This window comes from Mustela nigripes, chromosome 7 (genome assembly GCF_022355385.1).
Source record: "Mustela nigripes isolate SB6536 chromosome 7, MUSNIG.SB6536, whole genome shotgun sequence".
Classification (NCBI taxonomy): domain Eukaryota; kingdom Metazoa; phylum Chordata; class Mammalia; order Carnivora; family Mustelidae; genus Mustela; species Mustela nigripes.
Genome location: NC_081563.1, coordinates 6,689,338 through 6,712,643, shown reverse-complemented (window position 1 = coordinate 6,712,643; position 23,306 = coordinate 6,689,338). Strand labels below are relative to the sequence as shown.

At 54.1% G+C, this 23,306-nt stretch overlaps 1 protein-coding gene and 1 long non-coding RNA gene across 5 annotated transcripts in view; one reads left to right on the top strand and one right to left on the bottom strand.

Moving 5' to 3' along the window:
* Positions 1–4,035, bottom strand: part of LOC132021131 (uncharacterized) — a 12,744-nt gene extending 8,709 nt beyond the window's left edge. Inside the window, exon 1 of one of the 3 annotated variants that reach the window (XR_009405252.1) lies at positions 2,953–4,035. This is a non-coding gene — a long non-coding RNA (uncharacterized LOC132021131). The remainder of the gene's footprint in view (positions 1–2,952) is intronic. The other 2 variants (XR_009405254.1, XR_009405253.1) reach the window with 2 other exon arrangements.
* CYS1 (cystin 1) lies at positions 2,439–23,306 on the top strand. 2 transcript variants are annotated; one of them, XM_059405142.1, is made up of 3 exons: positions 2,439–2,793; positions 18,241–18,293; positions 21,537–23,306. In XM_059405142.1, exons 1-3 carry the CDS (start codon positions 2,446–2,448, stop codon positions 21,649–21,651), a joined length of 516 nt encoding a protein of 171 aa, XP_059261125.1. In that variant the 5' UTR covers positions 2,439–2,445; the 3' UTR covers positions 21,652–23,306. The 2 variants fall into 2 exon arrangements, with proteins under 2 accessions (XP_059261125.1, XP_059261126.1); XM_059405143.1 differs by lacking the exons at positions 18,241–18,293; positions 21,537–23,306 and adding an exon at positions 8,900–9,099.

Sequence of the window (23,306 nt, the reverse complement as noted above, 5' to 3'; positions counted from 1 at the left end):
GAGATTCTTGTTTATTTCTTGAGATGATCTTAGGACACATTAGTCATGTGGGAAAACTTTAGGCTGTCTGTTCATTATGGGAAACTTGTAATAAAATCAATCTGGGTTTTTAGCCTGTTCAGTGGAAGCCAGGTCTCCAAATGCAGCTGACTTTAAATGGGTTCTCGAGTGGAAAGCCTGTAGGCTTTGGCATTACTGTCACTGAAGCCAAGCGAGCTAGACAAGTCTGGGGAAACCAGATTGGGATCTAGAGTGGTCAGAAACATTAACTGCCCTGAGAGTGAACACAGGGAACTCCGCATATATTTAAACTGAGTCACATGACTAGACTCTACTTGGGCAGAAGAAAAACATATTTTCCTTTAAATGATTAAACTTAGTTGAACTTAGTTCAAGAAAAATGTCTTTTCCTTCTGAATGTTTTCCTCCTGAGGCTTAAAGAGTTTTAAGATAAAATTTGTTTTGCTAAAGAGAAAACGTATATTAATAGCTTTCAAATCAGACACATCTGTAGATGACTTCAAATGATGTGTCTGGCCCATCTCCTACATCTGGATGGTTAAGACTGCAGGTCAAAAAGAGAGAGAGAAAGAGAGGAAAAAGGAAGTTGGAAAGATTTCCTTGGGGGCACCTGGGTGGCTCAGTGGCTTAAGGCCTCTGCCTTCTGCTTGGGTAGTGATCCCTGGGTCCTGGGATCCAGCTCCTCATCGGGCTCTCTGCTCAGTGGGGAGCCTTCTTCTCCCTCTCTCTCTGCCTGCCTCTCTGCCTACTTGTGATCTTTGTCTGTCAAATAAATAAAATCTTGAAAAAAAAAAAAAAAGAGGCTTCCTTGTCAGTCGATGGAAATGGACTTGAATCCCATGTTTATTCCATTTTCGCCGCATAAAGTTTTAAATCTCGACTCCTGGAGCCATAAAAAGTAACATTTCAAGTCCACGGTTGGAAGAGGTTGGCCAATATTTCTCCTGACCTCTTCCTGAAACTTATTCAGGATTCTGGTTAATGCCCAGCCCAGACGGGTGAGTGAGACTCACGGTGTTGGCATTTCCTTAGTTTGGAAAAGTTGGGTTTTTAAGTAAGTGGGAATAAAGAGAGGAAGAAATCGAGTCTAAGCACAATACAAGCAAGACCGACAATAACATCCCTCGGGTTGAGGGAGACAGCTTTGGGGAGCCGCCTGTCCTTATCTGGGAGTCGGTTCACTTACAGTAATAAACGTTTTTCTTTTACTATCCATGACCCAAAGCTAGAATAATGATTTATACCTATTGGTATTTCGTTTGCTTTTTTTCGGCGGCGGGGGGGGGGGGTTGCTTTTTCTGTTCTTTTTATAATTTTTCTTTCTTAACAGCGATTACTTTTTATGATGGGGTTTGGGGTGAGGCGCAGCGTTGGGCCGCGGGGTCTCAGCCGGGGCGGGCAGGGGTGGAGGACACAAGGAGGGCCCCGGGCTTTCCCCGGCGGCGCTCGCCCAAGGGCTGGACCCGCTGTCCTCGCGGAGGGTTGCCCCTTCCCTCCCCCTGTCGCGTTTTAGGTCGGGTCTGCAGTCTGCGGCCGGCCCGGGGGCGTGAAGCCCCGCGCGCAAAATTCCTCGAACCTCGGGTGTTGGTACCCATCCGAGGAGTGCGAGGCTCGCAGAGGCGACGTCGCCCACCGCCCACCCAGCCCGGTGGGGGCAAGGCTGTGACATCGCCTCCCTGCTCTCGCCCCGTCCTCGCGCAGTGTGAGGTCGCACCAAGGCCTGTCGGCGCCCGGGGGTTTCAGTTCCAGGCGGCGGGGACCTGGCTGACCCGAGGGGTCGCGCGGAGCCAGAGCCGGGCAGGGGGGCCCGCAAGGGGGTCCCCACCCCAAGCGGGGAGAAGGAGACTGGTCAGACGACTGAGGAGGGGACGCCCCGCCCCAGTGCCCCCGACCCTCCACCCCAGTGCCCCGCACCCGCATCTCGCTCCCCGCGCCACCTTCCACAGGCTGGGGCCGCGCCCTCGCCTCCCCGCCACCCCTAGCTCTGGCCCTGGCCCCCTGCTCTGGAGCCCTCGCCCGGGTCGGCACCCCAAACGCCGGTCGCGCCCCTTCCTGCGTCCCTGCCCCCGGGTCGCGCTCCACCCCATCTCCGCCCCTCACCCTTCAGGCCGGGATCCGCATCTCATTAGCGCGCCGACCCCCCTCCACCGCCGGCCGGTGCCCCCGCCGCCCCTCCCTCTAGCGCCCTCGCCACCCCCACCCCCGCCCAGGCCCGGATCCGCAGCCCAACCCCCGGCTCGCGGGGTCTTGCATCCCTAGCCCCGGATCGCGTCCCCCACACCTCACCGCCCCCCTTCACCTCGGCCGGGTCGGCACCCCCGCCCCCGGCCGCGCCCCCTCCCGCGTCCCCGCCCCGCCGCGCTCCCGCCCCGGGGCCGCGCTCGGGAGGCGAGACCGGCCTGCCCGGCGGGCGGCGGGGGCGCCATGGGCAGCGGCAGCAGCCGGAGCGGCCGGGCCCTGCGGCGGCTCCGCAGCCCCGACAGCCGGCCGGCGGGGTCCGGCGGGGCAGCCTCGGAGGGCGGGACGCGGCCTCTGGTCTCGGCGACGGCGGCGGCGGCGGCGGCGGCGGCCGCCTGGGATGAGGCCGGGAAGGCGGAGGCGGCCGATGGGGCGGCGGAGCCCGACCCCGGCCCCGCGGCGCCCCCCGACGGCGGGGACGAGACCCTGCGCCTGCTGGACCAGCTGCTGGCCGAGTCGGCGGCCTGGGGCCCGGGGGAGCTGGCCCCGCGGGGCCCGGCGCGGCCCCCACCCGCAGCCGGCGCCGGGAGCCCGGTGAGTGTGGGAGCCCGCGGAGCCGTTGGGGCCGCGCCCTGTCCCCCAGCAACCCCCCAGCCCCCAGCCGCGCGCTTCCTCCCACCCGCCTCCGCGCACCCCTCCCCCGCCCCTCGGCCTGCGCGGCGCCCGTCCCCCTCTGCCCTGAGTGTCACCCACCGTCTCTGTGTCTCCGAATGCCTCCGAGATGTCCCGCTGATCACGGGGCCTGTCCTTCCCCAGCACCCCCTCTGATGTTCTCCCCGTCTGCCCCTTCTGGGTGCTGCGCTCACTGTCTGGGGTGACAGTGCTGGGAGCAGCCTGGAAGAGAGGGGGTGGGGGAGACACACATCCCTTGGCAGAAATGCGTCTCCCAGGCTGTCTTCTGGCCAGAGCTCGCCTTCTAGAACTGTGTCTACCCTCAAAGCACAGCATCCCAGAGCCCTTCCGGCGGAGATGGGAGCTGGCCAGGGGTGCTGGCTTTTCTCTTAAGAGGAGGCTGCGAAATAGTGGGGACCGGTAGCCAAACAGTGGTTCACAAATGTGTCAGACACGTCAAGAGTCTTGCCTTGCTAGTCGAGCAATTCACATGCTACTGGCTATTTTTAAGATGCTGTGGAATCTGTTTTTAGCTTCCCGGTCCTCTGTTCCAGAACACTTGTAATAACAGTCCTGTTGTTCTAGAAAAACAATAAAAACGAGCGCTCTGGTTTGGCAACGGTCTTCTCTCCAGCAGAGCAGAATGAACAAGATCTTTACTCTCAGCTCCCGGGCATGAGGTGGACGCCAAAGGCAGCGCCCCCTTTTCTGGAGCCCGACAGGCTTAACTGCCAGGTCCCAGGGAAGTGTCTTCTGGGGGGAGCCAACAAGCAGCAGAATCCTGAAAAGGCCTCCCTGAGGGGTGGGGAGGAGAAGTGGCTCAAATCAGACTGTGCAGAGTGTCTCAGCAACCCCCCCCCACCCCATCCTCCTGCCTGTCCCCTGTCCCCTGCTACCCTCCCAAAGTGAGCCACAGTGAGTAGGACTGAATTCGTTCACAAGATTCCTTCAGGACTACGTCACCGTTCAGTTATATAACACTAGAAATGGATAAACAGTTCAGAAACTTGGGGGAAATTCTCAGAGAGCATGGGAGCAATCAGCTAGTGTCCAAGTTTCAAGCGCCTTGGAAACTCTCAAAGTGAAAACGAGAGGAAAAGGAAAAGAATGAATTTTCCCCTGATCCGCTGAGTCTCAGTGACTCTCAGGGAGCAGGGCTGCCTTACTCACTGTCCCAGTCATTTCTACGAGCCCAGCACCCCGCTAGGTGCTAAAGCCAACACAGATGGCACATGGTCTAGCTTGGGGAGAGAGAAAAAAAGCAGAACACAGTGTGCTGAGACAGACTTGCACAGAGCCCACAGGAGGAGGGACTGATCCCCTGGAGAAGTCAGGGTGGCACACCAGAAGGACAGCCCTTGACCTGAATCTGGAAGGATCTGTGGCCTTAGCCAGGCAGACAGCAGGGAAGAGTATTTGTGCAGAAGGAACCCTGCATGCGTGGGTAAAGGCAATGGGGTGTGGCCCAGGCTGTGGATGGGGATGGCCTGGGTGGAAGATGCCGATGGGTCCCTAACCATGCTATCAGGTCGTTTGAGAGTTTCCCCATGTTAAGGAATTTGGACTTCATCCTATCCTAAAAGCTATGGCTATCTCTGAAGGGCTGGGGGGTGCAGCGTTTTGTGTTTTAGGAAGAGGACACGAACAGCTGTGGGACGATGGGCTGGGCCAAGTAAGCCCAGGACCAAGATAGCCAACTGGGGGCTGCTTTGGTGGTCTGGGTGAGCAGGTCCTGAATGAAGCAGGACAGTTAGAGGGCCGAGGGGAGGTGGAGGTACCTGGGAGGGAGAATCGGCCAGCCGGGGTGGTTCTTCTGGAGGTGGATTGTATGTACCTTCTGTGCCATAATTATTTCTTGAGTCAATCCTAGAATCTTATATTATTAGATCTGTAGGAAAGCTCCTCGAGTCCAATTATTTTCAGATGTGGGGAGACAAAGTGAAAAGGTCCAGGCTCCTAATTTCTTGACTGTAAAGTTCACAGTTAGAAGGTCAATTGCCTTTCCACTCAGTTGTGAGTTTTATGCTTTTTGCTGTATAGATGACCTCCTTGGACTGATTCTCTTGGCACTTGCACATCTTATAAGATTCCGAGTCGATAAGACATCATTGAGCTAGGAAGAAATTGGTATTTAGATGTATCAATATTGACCATCTCAAAACCCCAAGGGCCAATTTCAACCTGTACATAGAAGTCGCGCCTTCTCCGAAATGTTTGAGATGCTGTTCCCAAGGACAGAGCAAATGTTTCATTGAGTAAGTAAATGACACAATTTAAATTTCTTGAGGAGGGAAGGACGAAAACCTTCCTTAGGTGCTAAACTGTCTAGCATTTTGAAAGAGAGAGGTATTCTTCATAAGACAGTATCAGACTGAAGTGAAATTATCCCTTTAAGCACCCATGTTTAAAAATTTTAACCACTGTTGATTAGACTCTCTTGGAGACTGATTATGCATAACTCTGAACCATCATCCTGAATATTACGGATTATACTCGACTTTGTTCAAAAATAGTCGTAGCTCATATTTTAACATGCACTGGGGTCTCGGACATGCATTAACTCTTTTCATCTTTAACATTATTCTTGTCCATTTTTACAGATGGGAAAGAAAACAGGCACAGAGAGGTTAAGCAACTTAACCAAAGCTGCACAGTTATGGAGGAGTGGAGATCAGACTCTGGGCAGTCAGGCTCCTGTACCTTGTACTCTTATGGCCCTAACAGTTATGATGCTTGTCACATTGTAACCCATTGTCTGTCCTGAGCAACCCCCACCCTAGTGGACCCTCTCTGAGCTGGCCTTGGGGGAGGGGCTGGAGTCACATACCCACGCCTGCTGGTTCCGTGTTTAAAGGAAGAGCAGGACCCTTTGAGGTCAGGCCAGAGAGAGGTTCTTCCCTGACCCGGAGAATCATCTCTTTGCCCAATGGGCTTTGTGGCAAATATTCAAGTTAATCTAGTGCTCATGTTTGTCTCATTTCTTAATTCTTGGTTGTTTTCCTGATACCGTGAAGGTTGCTGGGTAAGAATGAAGTATTGCCATCGTCTAAAACTGGCATTTTTAAAGTTAAGTTTTAAGAAGTATTTATGTTTATTTATTTATTTATTTGAGAGAGAGAGAGAGAGAGAGATTGGGGATGGAAAGGAGTAGAGAGAGAGAATCCTAAGCAGGCTCCACACCCAGAGCCTGATGCGGGGCTCGATCTCATGACCCTGAGATCCTGACCTGCCATCAGCAGTCATATACTTAACCAACTGAGCCACCCGGTGCCCCTTTTAAGAAGTATTTAAATCAATCATTTATACCGCTATGTATGATATATATATATTCCTATCTACATGGGTATCTACAAGTAATGTGGTCCCAGCGGCATTGTGTTGATATCAGTGAAACTATAATATTCCCTTTTGAATTTTTATACTAAAACTTCTCTTAAACGGCTTTTATATGGCTGCATAGTATTCTTAATGATTTTAATAAATGCAAAATATCCATCAAGTCCATATACAATAGCAAAACCGTCTCCTATTGCTGTCCTGGGTTCATTTCCACCTTTGTGCCTGTGAAATGTTAGGTGTGCAAGACAGAATGCCTTTTCTAAAGCCAGTGGGACTTTAAAATCAAGAGCATTTTAGGGGGATATTAAAATGGAAAACTATTTAGGATGGAAAAATTATTTAAGGAGAGCTGACGGTTTAGGTTTGGGTTGTATTAAGTCATTTAATCCAGTTCTAGTTTTCTAACAGTGCAGTGGTATCTCTGGTCCTCAGAGCTCTGGTAACTGGAGGAGGTACCGTGCACGGTTGATCCGTGCGCTCAGCTCGGGCCATGTGCCGTTTGAGGTGCTGGGTGTATGTAGTGACCCAAACAGGCAGAACTTCTGCTACCATTCTGATCACAGTAAGTCCACCAGGGAACAAAATAAAGTACAAAGAACAATAAAAGCAGGGGCACCTGGGTGGCTCAGTCCGTTAAGCGTCTGACTCTTGATTTCAGCTCAGGTCATGACCTCAGGGTCGTGAGACTGAGACCCAGGTCGGACTCTGCGCTCAGTGTGGGGTCTGCTTGGGATTCTGTCTGTCCCACTCCCTCTGCCCCTCCCCCCTGTGCCTCTCTCTCAAATTAAAAAAAAAAAAAAAGAACAATACAGCAGCAGGGGCTGGGGAGAACAAGAGTGAGTGCAGGTTGTTCTTTTTTTAATAGGTGGGCAGGCATGGTGTCACTGAAGGGGCAGTACTGGGGAAAGCCGTGGAGGAGGCGAGGACTGCCCCGCTTCTGTGGGAACTTCTGTCCCAGGCTGAGGGGTCAGCCAGTCAGAGGTCCTGGGGGGCCTGGAGGGTCTGCCCAGAGAGCAGCGGGTTGGGCGGTGTGGCTGGAGTGGAGAGGGCAAGGTCAGGGTAGTGGGAGACAGGCTGGTGCCCAGGATGGGTGCCCAGTGTCTAGGCAGAGCATCATGGTCCTTTGGCCACTGTTAGGCCGTTGGCCCGTGGACACAGAGGTCTTTGTAAGTGCTTGGGGCTCAGGGGAGAGGTTGTGGCTGGACCTAGGAGTGTGGGAGCCGGCAGAACAGCGGCGCATGGAGGGTCGACCAGAACACCAGTAACAACGATGCCAGCTAACACCCTCGTGTGTGCCAGGCAAGCACAGCTGCCAGAGTGTATGTGTGTGAGTTTGTGTGAGAGGAGCCGAGGACCTGGCCCTGCTGTGTTTAGACGCGGAAAAGATAAGGACACATGCTAAAGGGGACAACCAGTAACGGGGGGAAAATCCAAGAGGACGCCATGTCTGGAAACCAAGGGAGGGAAGTGTTTCAAGAAGGGAGAGGGGAGCAGCTCTTGTAAACGCTGCTCGATGGGACAAACAGGGTGAGGCCAGGGAGCTGGCCACTGACCTCAGCCACCTGGAGATCCCTAGAGCCCTCGGGAAGAGCGTGGGGGAAGCGGGGCGGGCTGGGGTTCATGGAGAATGAGGGGCAAGGGACCAGAGTGTAGTCAATGCTTTCGGGAAGGTTCTTTTTCCAGTGCAGTGGCAGTAGATGGTCAAGGATGGCTCTTTTAGGAAGCCCAATGAACCATAAAACCTCAGTCCCAGACGGGCTGGATATACAAAGTCTTTGAGATTAAATGCACTAGTAAAATTCAAGGGCCCTCTTAGAGAGGAAATTCTGATACAACCCAATAAACACAAATTCTGCCCCTTTACTACCACATTATGTCCTTCAGACTTAGTTCCCCCTCCTGCCTCATAAATCTGGGCTGATCAAGATCTAGGGAAGTTTGTTTTTGGGGAAGTTTTTTTTTTTTTTTTTTTTTTTAGGATTTTATTTGTTTTTATTTTTTAAAGATATATTTTATTTATGTTTGAGAGAGGAAAAAAAGAGAGACAGAGAGAGCATGCGAGTGAGTGGGGAGAGGCGGAGGAAGAGAATCTCCAGCAGGCTCCCTCCTGCGTGCAGAGCCTGAAGTGGCCAGATCCCAGGACCCTGAGATCACGACCCGAGTGAAATCAAGAGTCCAACGCTTAACCAACTGAGCCACCCAGGTGCCCCTATAGATCTTAGTTTGTTTGTTTGTTTTTTTTTTTTTTTGAAGATTTTATTTATTTGACAGAGACAGCAAGAGAGGGAACACAAGCAGGGGGAGTGGGAGAAGGAGAAGCAGGCTCCCTGCTGAGCGGGAGCCCTATGCGGGGCTTGATCCCAGGACCCTGAGATCATGACCTGAGCCGAAGGCAGGTGTTTAACTGACTGAGCTACCCAGACACCCCTAAAGTTCTTATTTTTAAATAATCCCTATATCCAACTCAGGACTTGAACTCACAATCCCAGCATCAAGAATCACACGCTCTACTGACTGAGCCAGCCAGGTGCCCCTCATTTTCTGGAAACTTTATTGTTGCTGCAAAGGTAGCACTTTTTTTTTTTTTTTTTTTTTTTTTTACAAGAAGGTCTAGGCCGATCATGCGTTCTAGTTAGGCGGAATGAATCATCTTCAGCATTTTTGTGAAGGTTCCGTTTTGCTCTAGCAGAGGAGGACCTGGATAAGGCTTGTGTTCCCACCAGCCCAGGACTTCGGCGTAGCCCAGGTTCACAGCTACCGTGGGAGGTGAAGGGGAAGACAGCAATCAAATGATTACGTGGCTGGAAAGCAGATCACCAGAGAGACTTGAACGTGATGGATGATGTGATGGACTTTTGGCAAAGAAAATAAAGCCACTGTTTTGAAGAGTTACTGTCCGTCTGCATTCAGATGTGATTTATACTAAAGCACACAAATTTGAGCGGGGGGAGTAGGCAGTTTTTGAGCAATCTAGGAAACATGGAGGAGTCAAACGTAGTGCTGACGCTCAGAAAGCTCCTAGCTGTGTTCTGGAGGGCCGTATAAATGCACCTTTGTTGTTCATCAGGGAAGCCCCACAGCACAGGTGTGTCATAAGTATTACACACCCAGGGGGTTGAATAATCCCACCGGAGGCAGGCGTCTTCCCGGTGGGCCTGACGTCTGAGCTGGTTCTGAAGGATCGGTTGAGTTTACCAGCAGCAGGAAGGGGATGAAGCCTTCCAGAGAGGGCAGCGTGTGGAAAACCCAAAGGGATGAAACAGTGTGCAGCCCCTTCTAGCCGGACAGCGAGGGGATGATGGGTGGAGTGCAAAAGGCACGCGGGTCGCCTCGAGTCTGGATTTCGCAGCCCTCTAGGCTAAGGGGTGGAAATTCATCCTGTAGACAGTGGGGAGCTCATAGAAGTTGTCTGTGTTTATTATACTTAAATGTTGATTTTAAAATCAGAAGAGGTAATAGACACGCACAGGCGAGAAGATGTGAAAGATGTCCAGAAAAGCAAGTGTCCCTCCCACCGTCGCCACCTTTTCCCCAGGTCCCCTCCCGGAGACATCGCCTTATCCGGGCCAGCCTCCCTTTCTGAAGGTCAGAGGTGGCAGCGGGGAGCGAATGAGCGGGGACAGTGCAGGAGTGGGATGCTTGGGTAGGCGGGCACTGCACTGAACCAGGGCAGAGAAGGCGGGAGAAGACCGGGTGGCAGGTGCGACAAGCAAAGGAAGGCGAGTTTCTAGAAAGACGCCGGGGCTTCTTGCTTGTGTAGTTGAGCCGATGATCACGCTCAGTGCCTTACACGGCGGGTCGGGGCGGGAGGCGGACCAGTTCCAGGGGCCGTCTGAGACTCATGTCCACTGCAGAGAGTGGTTCGTGAACATCAGCCTGCAGACAGCGGGGCTGGGGTGTGGTGGGGGGAAGCACTTGGACTGGGGGAGAAGGAGATTAAGCCTGGAGAAGATCAAACGCTGAAGGCAGAGTCCTCCCCTCAGGGGGCCTGTAAACACAGTGAGGCTGTGAACTGCGAGATGCACAGTGCCTGCAGATGTGGGTCGGCGGGTGACCTCAGAGGGCTCCCTCCCTCCTTGGCTGCAGGATGGTGGCCGCTGTGCACGGGGTGAGAGCCCAGCCCCACAGCGCCTGGCCTGACCTGAGCCTCAGCAGTGGCTACTGAGTGCGGGTGGAGAGGCGAAGGGCAGGGTGGGGGTCGCGGTCACATGCCTGACACCCAGCGGTGCTGGTGAAGACTTTCTGGGCCCAGGAGCTCTCACTCCCTCAGGGGCTGGGACAAGGGGTGCCTGGGCTCTGGTGAGGGGCCAGCAAGAGTCTGGGGAGACCCAAGGTTCTTACCTCCTTCAGGGCCAGGAGCCCGATACCAGCAAGGAAGGAGACCACTGGCCTCTTCCTCCCAACATCCAGTGTCCAGGAACCTGGTGGTCTCTTTCCAGTTGGAGAATCAAGCACTAGCCCCGAAGGGAGTCGAGGCCATGAGGTCCCCATCTCATTTGAATCGGGGGTCTTTGGGGCTCAGCAGGGAGAGCTGCCCCAGGGCCGGGCAGGCCCCCTGGGAGCCACGCCAGGTCATCTCCCTCCCCATGCAAGGGCCCGCGCCCCCAGATCGGGGCCGCCCCCAGGGTGGGCAGCGGTCCGCCTGCAGCCCATCCGTGAGTCCAGCTGAGTCCCCAGTGCCCCAGTGTCTATAATGGTGTGAAAATGAATGTGGTTGTGCTTTATAAGGTGAGAAAACACTGTACATGCAACTGATTGTCCTTTCCCTCCAATCCCGTTTCGCTTCTCCAGGCCTTCATTCCCTTTGGAAACACTTTCGTGAAGGCGTGGGCTTGTGAAGGGAGGTGGGGCTCCCCGACCGACCGGTGGTCTCAGAGTCAGAGCCTCCTTCGGGAAAAGTCTGGTTGTCATTTGATTCACGCAGAACCTCCTTGGAGTGGGGCGTGTCGGGACAGGCGCGCCCCCTGGCGGCGGGAGGGCTGGACCCCCCCCCCCCGCCCCCCCCCCAGCAACCCAAGGCACAACAGGGGACCTGGCGGAGGTGGGGAGGCCAGGCGCCAGGGCTGCCCTCGCGCTGTTCTCTCCACACTATGTGTTCAAGTGTCCATCGTGAGACAAGGAGCCAGAAAACCCTCGACCAACCGGACCAACCTGGGCTTCCGAGAAGGATAATTCTTCGATAATGAAGAAGGGGACATCTTCCCGGGCTGTGGAATATTATTACCCGGCCATAAAAGGGAGAAAACTACTGGGATGCCTGGTGGGATCCGTGGGTGGAGCACGCGACTCTTGATCCTGGGGTCATGAGTTCGAGCCCCACACTGGGCACAGTGAAATGTCTCTACACACAATGTGGATGGATCTCAGAATCCTACACCGAGGGACAGAAGCCAGGAAAAGGGCGCATGCTTTGTGATTCCACACTGGTCGTGGCTTCCAGATGGAGCCACAAATCCACAGGGACAGTGGTTGCCGGGAGGCAGGAGCACGGCCAAGGGAAGCAGGGAGGGCCACAGAGGTGCTGGCGGCCGGGGTGCTTTACCGTGGGAGGCTACCAGACTGGATTCCTCACTCATCTGTGGCAATTCTGCACATCACTGGTACGCGCGCGCACGCGCGTGTGTGTGTGTGAACATGAAGAGTTAAAAGAGTTAAAACTTCTTCTCTAAATAGAAGAAACAGAGCAGAGACATTTTGGTAAGTAAAAGATACAGTACATTTCCTAAAAATTAACCACTGATAATTTGCTTTTTCCAAAGCGCCTAGTGTAGGAGTGTGAGGAGACTAAGAGACCCTCTGATTCACTCCCTCCCCAGCGCTGGTGTGTTCCTCCAAGCCTGCACAGGATCGCGAATGATGACACACATACCCCCCGCCCACCCACACACACTCACGCGCTACCTGAGTTCAGCCCAGTTCCCACGGCCACCGGCCTCAGCCCAGGCGCCATGGCCCCCCGGGGCTCCCAGTGTCTGTCTGGCCCAGAGGTGGCCAGCTGCCAGCTGGCTGGTGGCTGAAACATGTGTCCACGCTAGGCTTGGAGCCGCCAGCAGGGGCTGCTGTGTCTTTGCTTTTCATCCAACCTCCCTTTGCTGCCTCAGTGAGCTGGCTAACATAGTCCACATCTGACAAAGTCAAGCGAAAGGCTGAAATGCATTGATAAGGAAAGGACCGCACACTCAGACCTCGCGCATAGGAAGAACCTTCAGTAAAGATGGAGCAAATGGAACAAGCCTGAGCCATCAGGGAGATTATGAAAGCAAGAGCACCACGTCCCTTCCGAACCCCGCTGCAGGGTGTGCAGTCCCCGCTGGTGACGGTGTGCCCAGTCCTAGCTGCCCCGTGAGGCCAGCAGTGTGTCGCCGTTGGTGGCAGGGAAAGCAGCGAGGCAGTGGAGACAGGCTGATCCTGCAAAGGTCTGACTCTCCCGCTGGGAGAAACTGTATTTGTGACAACGTTCACAGAGTCTGGTGATGAGGGGGCTGGCCAAAGCAGGTGACGATGGAAGCGGCTTCCGGCTGAAACTGACGAGAGGCGCAAGGGTGCAGATAGCATGACGTTGAAAACGCTGGGGCTGGCTGGCAAACTACTGCTTCTCTTCTCTGGAGCTCCTGGGAATGCAGGCAGGCCCAGTGACCGAAAGCCGTCGGGAGGCAGGTTGGTGGCCATGTAAGCAAAGACTTTCACGGGCACCCGAGAGAGTTGAAAGCAGGGTCCCAAAGAGATCTCTGTCTAGCCCTGTTCACAAGAGTGGTATTCGCAGCAGCCAAAATGTACAAGTGACCCGACAGCCGGATGGAGAAGCAGAATGTAGTACACACACGCAGCAGGATATTAACCAGCCTTAAAAGGGAAGGACATCCTGATACCTGCTCCAACGTGGATGAACCCCAAAGACGCGTCAGCTGAGATCAGCCAGATGCGAGAGCACAAATGCTCTAGGTCTGCACTTAGACAAGGTGGTCAGACTCATAGAGCCAGTAGGAGGGGGCTTGGGGTGGGGATGCACAGGACGGGGAGCTGTTTAGTGGGGACAAAGTCTCTGTTTTGCAAGATGGAAAGAGCTCTCGAGATTGGTTGCACAACAATATGAATGTACTTAATCCTGGAATATACATAAAGTCTTTGTGGTGCCTGGGTGGCTCAGTGGGTTAAAGCCTCTGCCTTCAGCTCAGGTCATGATCCCAGGGTCCTGGAATGGAGCTCCGCATCAGACTTTCTGCTCAGCAGGGAGCCTGCTTCTGCCTCTCTCTCTGCCCTCCTCTCTGGCTACCTGCGATCTCTGTCTGTCAAATAAATGAATAAAATTTAAAAAAAATACTGGAATATACACTTCAGAATGGTTAAGATGGTGAATTTTAGGCTATGTGCATTTTATCATGGAATTTTGTTTTTAATTAAAAAGAACATTCATGGGGGGCGCCTGGGTGGCTCAGTGGGTTAAGCCGCTGCCTTCGGCTCAGGTCATGATCTCAGGGTCCTGGGATCGAGTCCCGCATCGGGCTCTCTGCTCAGCAGGGAGCCTGCTTCCCTCTCTCTCTCTCTCTCCCTCTCCCTCTCCTTGTGATCTCTCTCTGTCAAATAAATAAATAAAATCTTAAAAAAAAAAAAAAAAAAAAGAACATTCATGGGCACCTGGGTGGGGTGGCTCACTTGATTAAGCGCCCAAATCTTGATCTCTGCTTGGGTGTCAGTCTCAGACTCATGAGTTCAAGCCCTGCATTGGGCTCCATGCCCAGTGTGGAGCCTACTTAAAACAAAACAGAACAACAAAAAAAAGAACATTCAGATAGTCTGAGCTGCTCTGAGATGGGATGGGTGGCTTCAAGAGGCAGCGGGGGTAAGTGTGTGTGTGTGTGTGTGTGTGTGTGTGTGTGTTACTTCCTGTCTTCTTTCTTCACTCCATCCCTACTCTCTGTCCCTCTTCCGACTGTGAATTCCTTGCTGACTTAGAAGTCATCTCCTCTTCATCTTTATATTCCCCAAAGGCAAGAATGAGTGTTCAAAGAAATGTGCCATGATAGTAAGTTCCCCATGGCAAGGTCGCCAGCCACCAGCGGTCACGGTCAGCTCTTGGCGGTACTGCTGGGACTGGGCTGTGCACCATTGCTCTGGGGCCAGCCTCCACTTGGCGTGTTGGGCAGGCAAGAACAACCTTTACCGGAAGCACATTGAGGCTGGCTGGCCCTCCCCTGCCCATCCCCACGGGGCTGGCATCGACAGGACACACCCAGTGTGTGTTTTCTTCCACTTCCCATCACTAACATTCCCCAAGAAACACATCAGAGCTTTTCTCAGGGAAGAGTGTATTGTATAGGAACCTCTGGTTATGCCTCAAAGACCAAGACCAAGTCCCCTGGACCAACCTCATCACGCACTCTGGTCATCTGCCTGTGGGGCTTCATCAGAGGTTACCCTAGACTGGATGTTGGTTCACATACTTCAAGTGGTGTTTCTTGGTCATCTGTAGGATTGCTGTTACTCTAAGGATGAGCCGGATGGATAATCTCTCATCTCACAGCAGTCCTGAGGAGCCAAGATACCATTATGCAAATGGGTAAACTGAGGCTCAGAGAGCCTCACAATCCATCCAAAGGCATATCATTATTAAATGACACAACTGGGATTTGTTTTTTTGTTTTGTTGTTTTTAAGATTTTATTGATTTGTCAGAGAGAGAGAGAGAGAGAGAGAGAGCGAGCAGAGGCAGACAGAATGGCAGGCAGAGGCAGAGGGAGAAGCAGGCTCCCTGCCGAGCAAGGAGCCTGATGTGGGACTCGATCCCAGGACGCTGGGATCATGACCCGAGCCGAAGGCAGCTGCTTAACCAACTGAGCCACCCAGGCACCCACAACTGGGATTTGAACCCTTTTCTCTATTATGCCATTTTTACTCTACTATGCCAACTGCTATACAGAATTTAAACTCAAGATTATAACAACCCAGCAACTTGACATTCGGCTTAATTCAGAAAATACCCCGTGTTTGTCCTGTGCTCAGCTTGGAGAGCTGTAAGCTTGGGAGAAGTGGTACTCTTGCTGGGGAGGACTAACTAATCTAATGGGTTAATAACTAGAGGACAGCATGGTCTATAGCATCTGTCCGATGACAATAGAAACAGTAACAGCCAGTGTTTACTGAGAACTTACTAAGTGCCAGGCACTTTGGGATGACTTTAACGTATCTCCCAGTAAACTTGCTTTGCACACGAGGAAACCACTGCTTAGAAAGGTCAAGACATCCACGCCGAACCACAGTGCTGGCAGGCCAGGCTTTGGGCTATCTCTCTTTCGAAACTCGTGCTTCTGACAACTGTAGTGCCCACCTTCCCCAGTCGCACATTTTATAGCAACATCCACTTCCCAGCACCCAGCACTGTGCTCTTACACATCCAGCCAACTGTTTGGTGTGTTTAAGACTTACTTTTCTGGTGACATTTCTGGCACCTCAAGCGCAGAGCGCATGTCTGCGTGGCCGCTGATGGAGCTCTGGGCGTGCTGGGATGCTGGGTGAAGGGCTGGTGAGTGATTGACCCATGTGATTACATCTCTGAGTCGGAGGATGGAGAAGGGCTTTAAAACAGAAATCGGAGGGGATATAAGCAGCTTCCAATGGGGGAAAAGTGCAGTTCTCTCTATTGGCTGTGTAGGATCATGGAATGACGGAAAGCAATTATTCCGCTAAGAAAAGGAAAAAAAAAAAACCAAAGCCTTTAAAACTCCCCATTGTCTGCAGAATAAGGAAGGTCCCTCTACCAGGCCTGAATGCATAGATTTAATTTCAAGTGGCCCCAGGCTAGAAATGCCACCGAGACACCTGGAAAAACGTCATCTTCCTCTTAGGCCCCGAGGAATACTCACAAAGACGTTTCCAAGGACAATGAGCAGCACACAACAGGAAATAACCAACTATGGAAGGAACCCAGTAAAAACCAGAAGAAAAAATAGTTAACAAAAACAGATGAGTGAAGAGGTACTTGGGTGGCTCAATTGGTTACGTGTCCAACTTTCAATTTCAGCTCAGGTCATGATCTCAGGGTCCTGGGATTGAGCCCTGGGTTAGGCTTCATGATCAGTGGGGAATCTGCTTGAGGGTCTCCTTCTCCCTCTGCTCCTGCCCCTCGCCCCTCCAAAATAGATCAGTGACCACTTCAGTTATTTGGATTACCAGGAACAGGTAATAGTTGATTTATGTTTATTATGTTTAAAGAAAATACCTGCAAAGCACAAGGGCCTAGAGAAAGTGACATGATGTATTTGAAAAAGAACCAAACCGAACTTGTAGAAAGGAAAACTAGAATAAATAAAGTCAAAGATCCCAATGGTGTGGGTTAGCAGGAGACCAGACAAAGATGTAGATAGAGATCAGCACATTGGAAGACGGAGCTGGAGAAATGACCAGCCCATGGCACCCAGACGAGGCTCTGATCCAGGATGCTTGAGAAAAAACCCACAGCAGACATTAAGTTGTGAAACAATAGAAACTTTCCCTTTCTAAGGGAGCAAGACAAAGAAGTCAGTTATCATTTCTTTTCATGTAACACCAGGAGTACAGAAAGCCTAGGGGGAAATCAAATGGCTGTTAGAGAATGTGAATGAGAACAAAAATAATACAAAAAGAATCTATAAATAAATTATTAGGGCTAATACAAGAGTTAGTAAATTCACCAACCCCCCAAATATATATATTTCAGTCATATTTCTATAACAACAAGAGATATAAAATTTTATTTAAAAAGTTTATGTTGTGGTGTCTAGGTGGCTCCATCAATTGTGCGTCTGCCTTTGGCTCAGGTCATGATCCTGGGGTCCTGGGATCGAGCCCTGCATTGGGATCCCTGCTCAATGGGGAGTCTGCTTCTCTCTCCGCCACTCCCTCTCAAATAAGTAAATAAAATCGTTAAAAAAAATAAAATAAAGGGGCGCCTGGGTCGCTCAGTGGGTTAAGTCTCTGCCTTTGGCTCAGGTCATGATCTCAGTGTCCTGGGATGGAGCCCCGCCCTGGGCTCTGCTCAGCAGGGAGTCTGCTTCCCTCTCTCTCTCTGCCTGCCTCTCTGCCTACTTGTGATCTCTGTCTGTCAAATAAAGAAATAAAATCTTTAAAAAAAAATTTTTTAAAATAAAAATTTTAAAAAGATGACAGTGGTAATAGCATTGCAAATACAAGTATCTAGGAACTGGTCTAAAAAGAGACATCCGGGACACCTGGGCAGCTCAGTCAGTTAACCATCTACCTTCGGCTCAGGTCATGATCTCAGGGTCCTGGGATCCAGCCCCAGGTCAGGATCCCTGCTCAGCAGGGAGTCTGCGTCTCCCTCTCCCTCTGCCCCTACCCCCGTTTCACTGTCTCTCTGTCTCTCTCCCAAATAAATAAATAAAGACGTAAAAAAAAAAAGGACATTAAAGGCCTGAATGAAGGGGAAACAGTCCCAGTTCATAAATCACAAGGCCAATTATTATAAAGATATCAACTCCCCCCCAAATGATCTGTGGCTTTATATCACCCCAACAAAATCCCCAAGATTTTTGTTTCCCATGGAATAGGCCAATTCGAATATGCGGGAAGGCAAAGAACAGAGAGTATTCAAGATTCTTAAAAAAAAAAAAAAAAAAGTGGGGTGGGAGGACCTGCTTTACCAGATGTCAAGTTCATCGTAAAGCTGTGGTCCCCGGGACAGGCTGGTGCGGGCCCAGGGCTCGGCCCCGACCGCTGGAAAAGCCCACAGACGGATGTGTGCTCGTCTCCACACCCTTTCCTAGGGACAGAGAGAGCTTGGTGGAGGCGAGGGGAAGGCCTGGAGGTGAGAGAGCGCGGGGTGTGGTCGGTCACAGGGAGCTGCTTCTGTGAACTTTATCAAGTCACCTTTCCCACCTGTGAAGGAAGCAGACGGACCCAGGAAGCCAGAGGGAGCCTTTCCGGCTGTGGTTTTTCGAGGACCGCGGTGGCCGTCCGCTGCCGGCAGAAACCCAGGACCCAGGTGGGCCGCACCCCTGACAAACTTTTGATGCTTCTTCCTTTTGTCCTTCTCAAGGTGTCCTCGAAGCAGAGCGCTGATGAGCCCCCGGAGAGCGCTGGAGTGTCCAGGTGAGTGCAAGGCTGGGGCAAGCGCATTCCCTCCGCCAGAGGCCACAGCTTCTTGTGTGGCCCCCAAGTCCCAGGTCCCAGCTCACTGCCCGATGCAGCTCCCGCCGTCCAGGAACGGTCCCGGCCAGGGAAGGTCCCTTCCATGGAAACATGCAGAAGCCCTCCAGTCTCACGGCCGCCGTGACCTTCCCCCAGAGAGAGGCTCTGACCCAGATCATCGAGGGCCTTCCCGATCTCCCTCATTCACGCAGAAACTGTGTGCTGGGGGCACCTGCCGACGATCCTTCTGGGGTTTACAGCCCAGAGGGATTGCAGATGGGACCCCTTTAATTCTGTTTCAATTTTATCAGGAAAATGCTTTTAAAACCCCTGTTCACAAGCGCAGGCAGTGGGCTCCTGGAGCTCAGAGAGGGGACGGGAGAGGCCTCAGGGTTCTCAGAGGAGCTGGTGATGGTTCAGCTGGTTGGAAGGCCGTGTGGGGGGTCGCAGAGGAGGCAAGAGGAGGGAGCACCTGGGCAGCATCTCCAGCTGAGGACGCTGGATGCTGGCAGGTGGCAGTTAGCACAGGGCCCTGAGGTCATGGAGAGCCGGGAGCTCCCCCAGGTAGAGAGGGCACCAAGTGTTGAGCTGCAGCCACTGGCCACGGCTCTCGAGTGCGAGCAGGCTGGGACCCCGGGAAGTGGGAACACTTACACCCGCCGGCACCAGTGGTCCGGGCCCAGAGCCCTGGTCAGCTCGGTGGAGAGCCCTGGTCCTCCTTCCGACCCGCCTCCCCTCCTTGTATGGACCGGGGATGGGCTTGGCACTCGGCATCTGGGGGTGGTCTCGGACACAAGGGGGGACACGGGGTCCTTCTGCAGTAGCTGCGCCAGGGGCCCCGGCGGCGCTGCTGGGCTGACCCAGAGGCCCGTGCCTGCGGCTCCGTGCTGGGGACCTGGGGACACGCCTGCCTGTGGGCTCCAGCTCAGCGCTGGCTGAATGTTTCCACTGATTTTAAAGAGAATTAGTGTGACTTTTCCAGCTTTCGTCAACCTGAGGAGTTTAGAAGGGTTAAATTCTACCTGGAATCAATCAGCTCTTTCTTCTGCCTCTTAACCGAGGGGGCCCCTTCGCTCCCTGCACACTCCAGGAGGCCACCACCCTCACCGGGGTCCACTCCTCCCTCCCTCCCTCCCCTGCTTTCATGGGAGGCTCAGCCGGCTCCGTCCCCCTGCTGCCCGGGAGGAGGGGAGGGCCATGGAGGCAAGCTCCAAGGGAGGCTGGCCCTCCCCAGGCTCAGACTGGAGTGCGCTTCCTCTGGTCCCCAAACTTGGGCTCTGTGGCCTCTAAGGAGAGCCCCTGGATCCCGCCCCACATCTGCCGTGGTTCCCCGTCCCCCTCTCTGCCTGCGGGCGCTCCGGGGCCCCCCCACAGCTCTCAGAGGCGCTCCGGGCCCCCCCACAGCTCTCAGAGGCACTCCGGGGCCCCCCCACAGCTCTCAGAGGCGCTCCGGGGGGCCCCCCACAGCTCTCAGAGGCAGCGGCCCCTCTTCCCTCCTGGCCTCCTCCCCCAGTCCCTGCTCTGCGGTCAGAACCCGGCAGAGCAGCATTTCTGGGTGAAATGTCCTAACGCCTGCAGTTTACTTTGAAATACCTCCAGAAATCAGACGGAGGAGATGTGTGATAAAGTAAATACAGCCAAAAAAAAAAAAAAAAAAAAAAAAGGTGTATTTACTTCATTGTTGAATCTACAATTTCAAACTTTCTGGATGCTTAGAAGTCTTTGTAATAAAATGCTGAAGAAAAAAATCCTTCAAAGCCCTGTTAAAGTATCTCTCCCCAAACGCTCGCCCCCCACCCCCATCCTTGGCAAGCTGGGGTGTCCCCTTGTCGGCGGGCCCCCAGCCTCCACACTCGTGACCTGTAAGGCAGGAGGCGCACATGGCCGTCTGGCTTCCGGCCTCACTCTGCCTCTCGAAGGCAGCGCGGACACCCGACCCATGTCTGTTCCCTCACCGTTCCAGGCACATGGTCAGGTGTCTCCCAAACGCTTGTTGGAAGAACATTTGATGTGGCCCTGGGCCATGTGGGCCTTGACCCCCCAGTCCCGATCATCCTTGATGACATCTGCAGAAGGACATGGAAGAGGCAGGGCTGAGCCGGTTGGGCAGGATTTGAGGACAGGGCTGGCCTGACCTGAGGTCTCAGGATTGGGTAACAGAAGCTGAGGGCGCATGGGGTGGGGAGCTCGGTGGCTCTGGAGGCTCCTGTCCCCACTTGTCCAAGAATCTCCCAGCCCGGCTCCCTGAGTTCACAGAAGGAAGTGGCCCCAGCTGTCTGACCGGCGGAGCCGTGCGGGCTCCTTCTCTAGCACGACAGAGCAGGCTGGCGGGCTTGCTGTCCCCCAACTGGCGACAGGCAGCTCTGGGCTGCAGAGCTCAGCTCTCCTCCAGATGCAGCCTGAACCGTGCCCACACCCTCCCTCCTGTGAGAGGTTCCGGGAAGGCCAAGGCCAGTGCCAGGCAACACTAGCAGGGAGCAGCCTGAGAGAAAGGGAAGTTTGGGGTACAGGGTACACCACCCAAAAGTTCCTGTGATGTCCAGAAAGTCAGAGAGGGGATGGGCCACCAGGTACAGGCTGGTGGGAACCACTTTCTGGAGCCCGGGCAACAGGAACAGGGGTGTGGCTCTGGTCACTTTTGCCATGCCCAGTTTTGTCCTGAGCAGCTCTGTTCACCACCCCCCGCCCCTGCCCCTACAACAAGGGTGCCGGCCCGTGAGTAAATCAGGCAACGGGTGTCTCGAAAGGCAGCACACATTTGCCCAGGGCTAGGCCGTGTGTAGGACTAGGTGTCGCGTGCTGTGTGTTATCTTATTCATGCTCCAGAATGGACTTAGAAATATGTCTCCACTTAGAGGGGGAGGAAAAAACCAACCCATGCTCAGAGATACAAACGCCTTGTCCAAGGTCACAGCCCTAGTAAGTGGCAGAGCTGGGATTTGAACTCGGGCCCTGACCCCGAAACGCCCCAGGGGCTGGCTTCCAGGCAGGGTACGTAAGGTCTTGGCAGACAAGGTCATAGGCAATGAAGCAAGAGAAATAAGCAGAGGCCTGTCCTGTAAAAGCATAAGAAGGGCAAAGGTTTTCGGGTTTTGGTTTTAGCACGGATCAGACGTCCCCGAATGGGTAGGCCATCGGAGAGATGATGAGTTTGAAGGTAACATCTTGTCTCCTGACGCCGCTGTCTGTGTTTCTGGCCCCCAGAGCCCCGGACAGCAGCTGCAGGAGGCCTGAGAGGCAGTCGGGCATCTGTGCCATCTCCTACGACTACTCGGAAGAGGAGCTGATGGCCAGCATCGAGCGGGAGTATTGTGGCTGAGGCCTCCGGAGCAGCCCTGCAGGCTCCTGTCCCAGCCAGCCGGATGCTGCTCCTTTGCCCCACCCCCACAAGACTGGGGTTGCACCCCTGCCCCCCAGCCCTGCCCTGCCCAGGCTCTGGCTGGAGCCGAGCCCCTCCAACATGCAGTTACTCCTGGTTCTTTCAAAGATCCAGCTTCAAGCTTGCTGGCAAGGGGTGGTCAGCCGCGCAGACACAGGTGCGAAGGCAGGCACAGGTGCGGCCCCCAGGTGCGGGCACAGGTGCTGCCTTCAGGTGCGCGTGCAGGTGCTCTCCCAGCTGCTCCTCTCTCGGTCTCTGGGGAGGGCTTGCCTGCGGGGTTCTCCTAGAGCCTGAAATGCTTCCCATGTCGAATGGCCCTCTCTGCTCCAGGACTGGGGCTCCTCAGTGCTCAGTGCTCAGTGCTCCTCCCGGACGGGCTCCCTTGGGGCCTCTAACACGTCCCTGATTCTGCGCACGAGCTGCCTGGAGATGTGGATGTGTGAATTGGGGTTCTGGGGAGTTAGGGCGGGGCCAGAGAGTCTGCATTTCTAACAGGTCCCTGGGGGACACCCCTCTTCCTGGACCCCAGCCTCACTCAGGGTAGGAAGGATTGAGTCTAAGCTTTAGACCTTATCTGACTCTTCCTTCCCGGCACTGGGGCTGTGAGAGCCACCGCCCGCCTTGCTCCCTGGATAGAGGCCTGCTCCCCTCCTGGGCAGATGTGATGGACGCAGCATGCGGGGCTGCGAGCTGGAGCCCTCAGTTCTGATCCCGAGCCAGCAGCCACTTTACCCCTTGGGCCTCAGTTTCCCTCTCTAGAAACTGACCCCTGGAGGCTCTTCCAGGCATAGCAGCCCCGACAATCTGGGATCAGGCAATTCCAGGATTCCTAGATCTCTGCTGTCCTGCCACCCCCTGGGGCACAGAGCTGCCCCTGCAGCTGTAGGGGGGTGGGGTGGAGGGAGAACCCCAGCCCCACCTGGAGGAGGTCCTGAGAACACCTGCTCTCACCAGCCTGATGGGACTGGTTTCCTCTCTTCTCACCTGGGAGAAGGCACAAAGTCATTGTGGTGAGGCCAAGAGAGCCCAAGAACATCCCTGTCTGACAGATGAGGAAGCCGATTTGCCGGGGATGGCTGTGAATCCAAGATGGGGCCGGGGGAGCCAGAGGCTGACCGGAAGGCAGGACCCCTGCGGGGGCGCAGGCATGGCCGGCCTTGGAAGAAGGCTCTGGCTGGCGTGCATTCTGGATCCAGGTGGCAGGTCCCCCTGGAGCAGCTGGGAGGGTGTCCGAACAAAGGGGCACGTGGGTGCGACGTTAGCTTTTGCCAAAGCCAGAAGAGGTCTCAACTTGTCACACACTGTTCCCACCAACTCCTGCAGCCTCCCTGGCGTCGCCGGCAAGACATGAGACCTTCTCGGGCACAGATGCGAGGCCCCTTGGCACTGTCCCCAGACCCACAGGCCTGCTGCCGTCACAGGCAAACGGGTGTTTCCATCAACTTTTATTACTTGGCAAGACAGCCTTTGGTCAGATGTTCCATCGCTGGGAGATTGTACCTCCGAGCCAGAGGACGGTGCGTGGGGCCTTCCAACAGCCCCAAGTCCCCCCAACAGCGAGAGCTCCCCCCCATGCAAGCCCAAATCATTTCTTT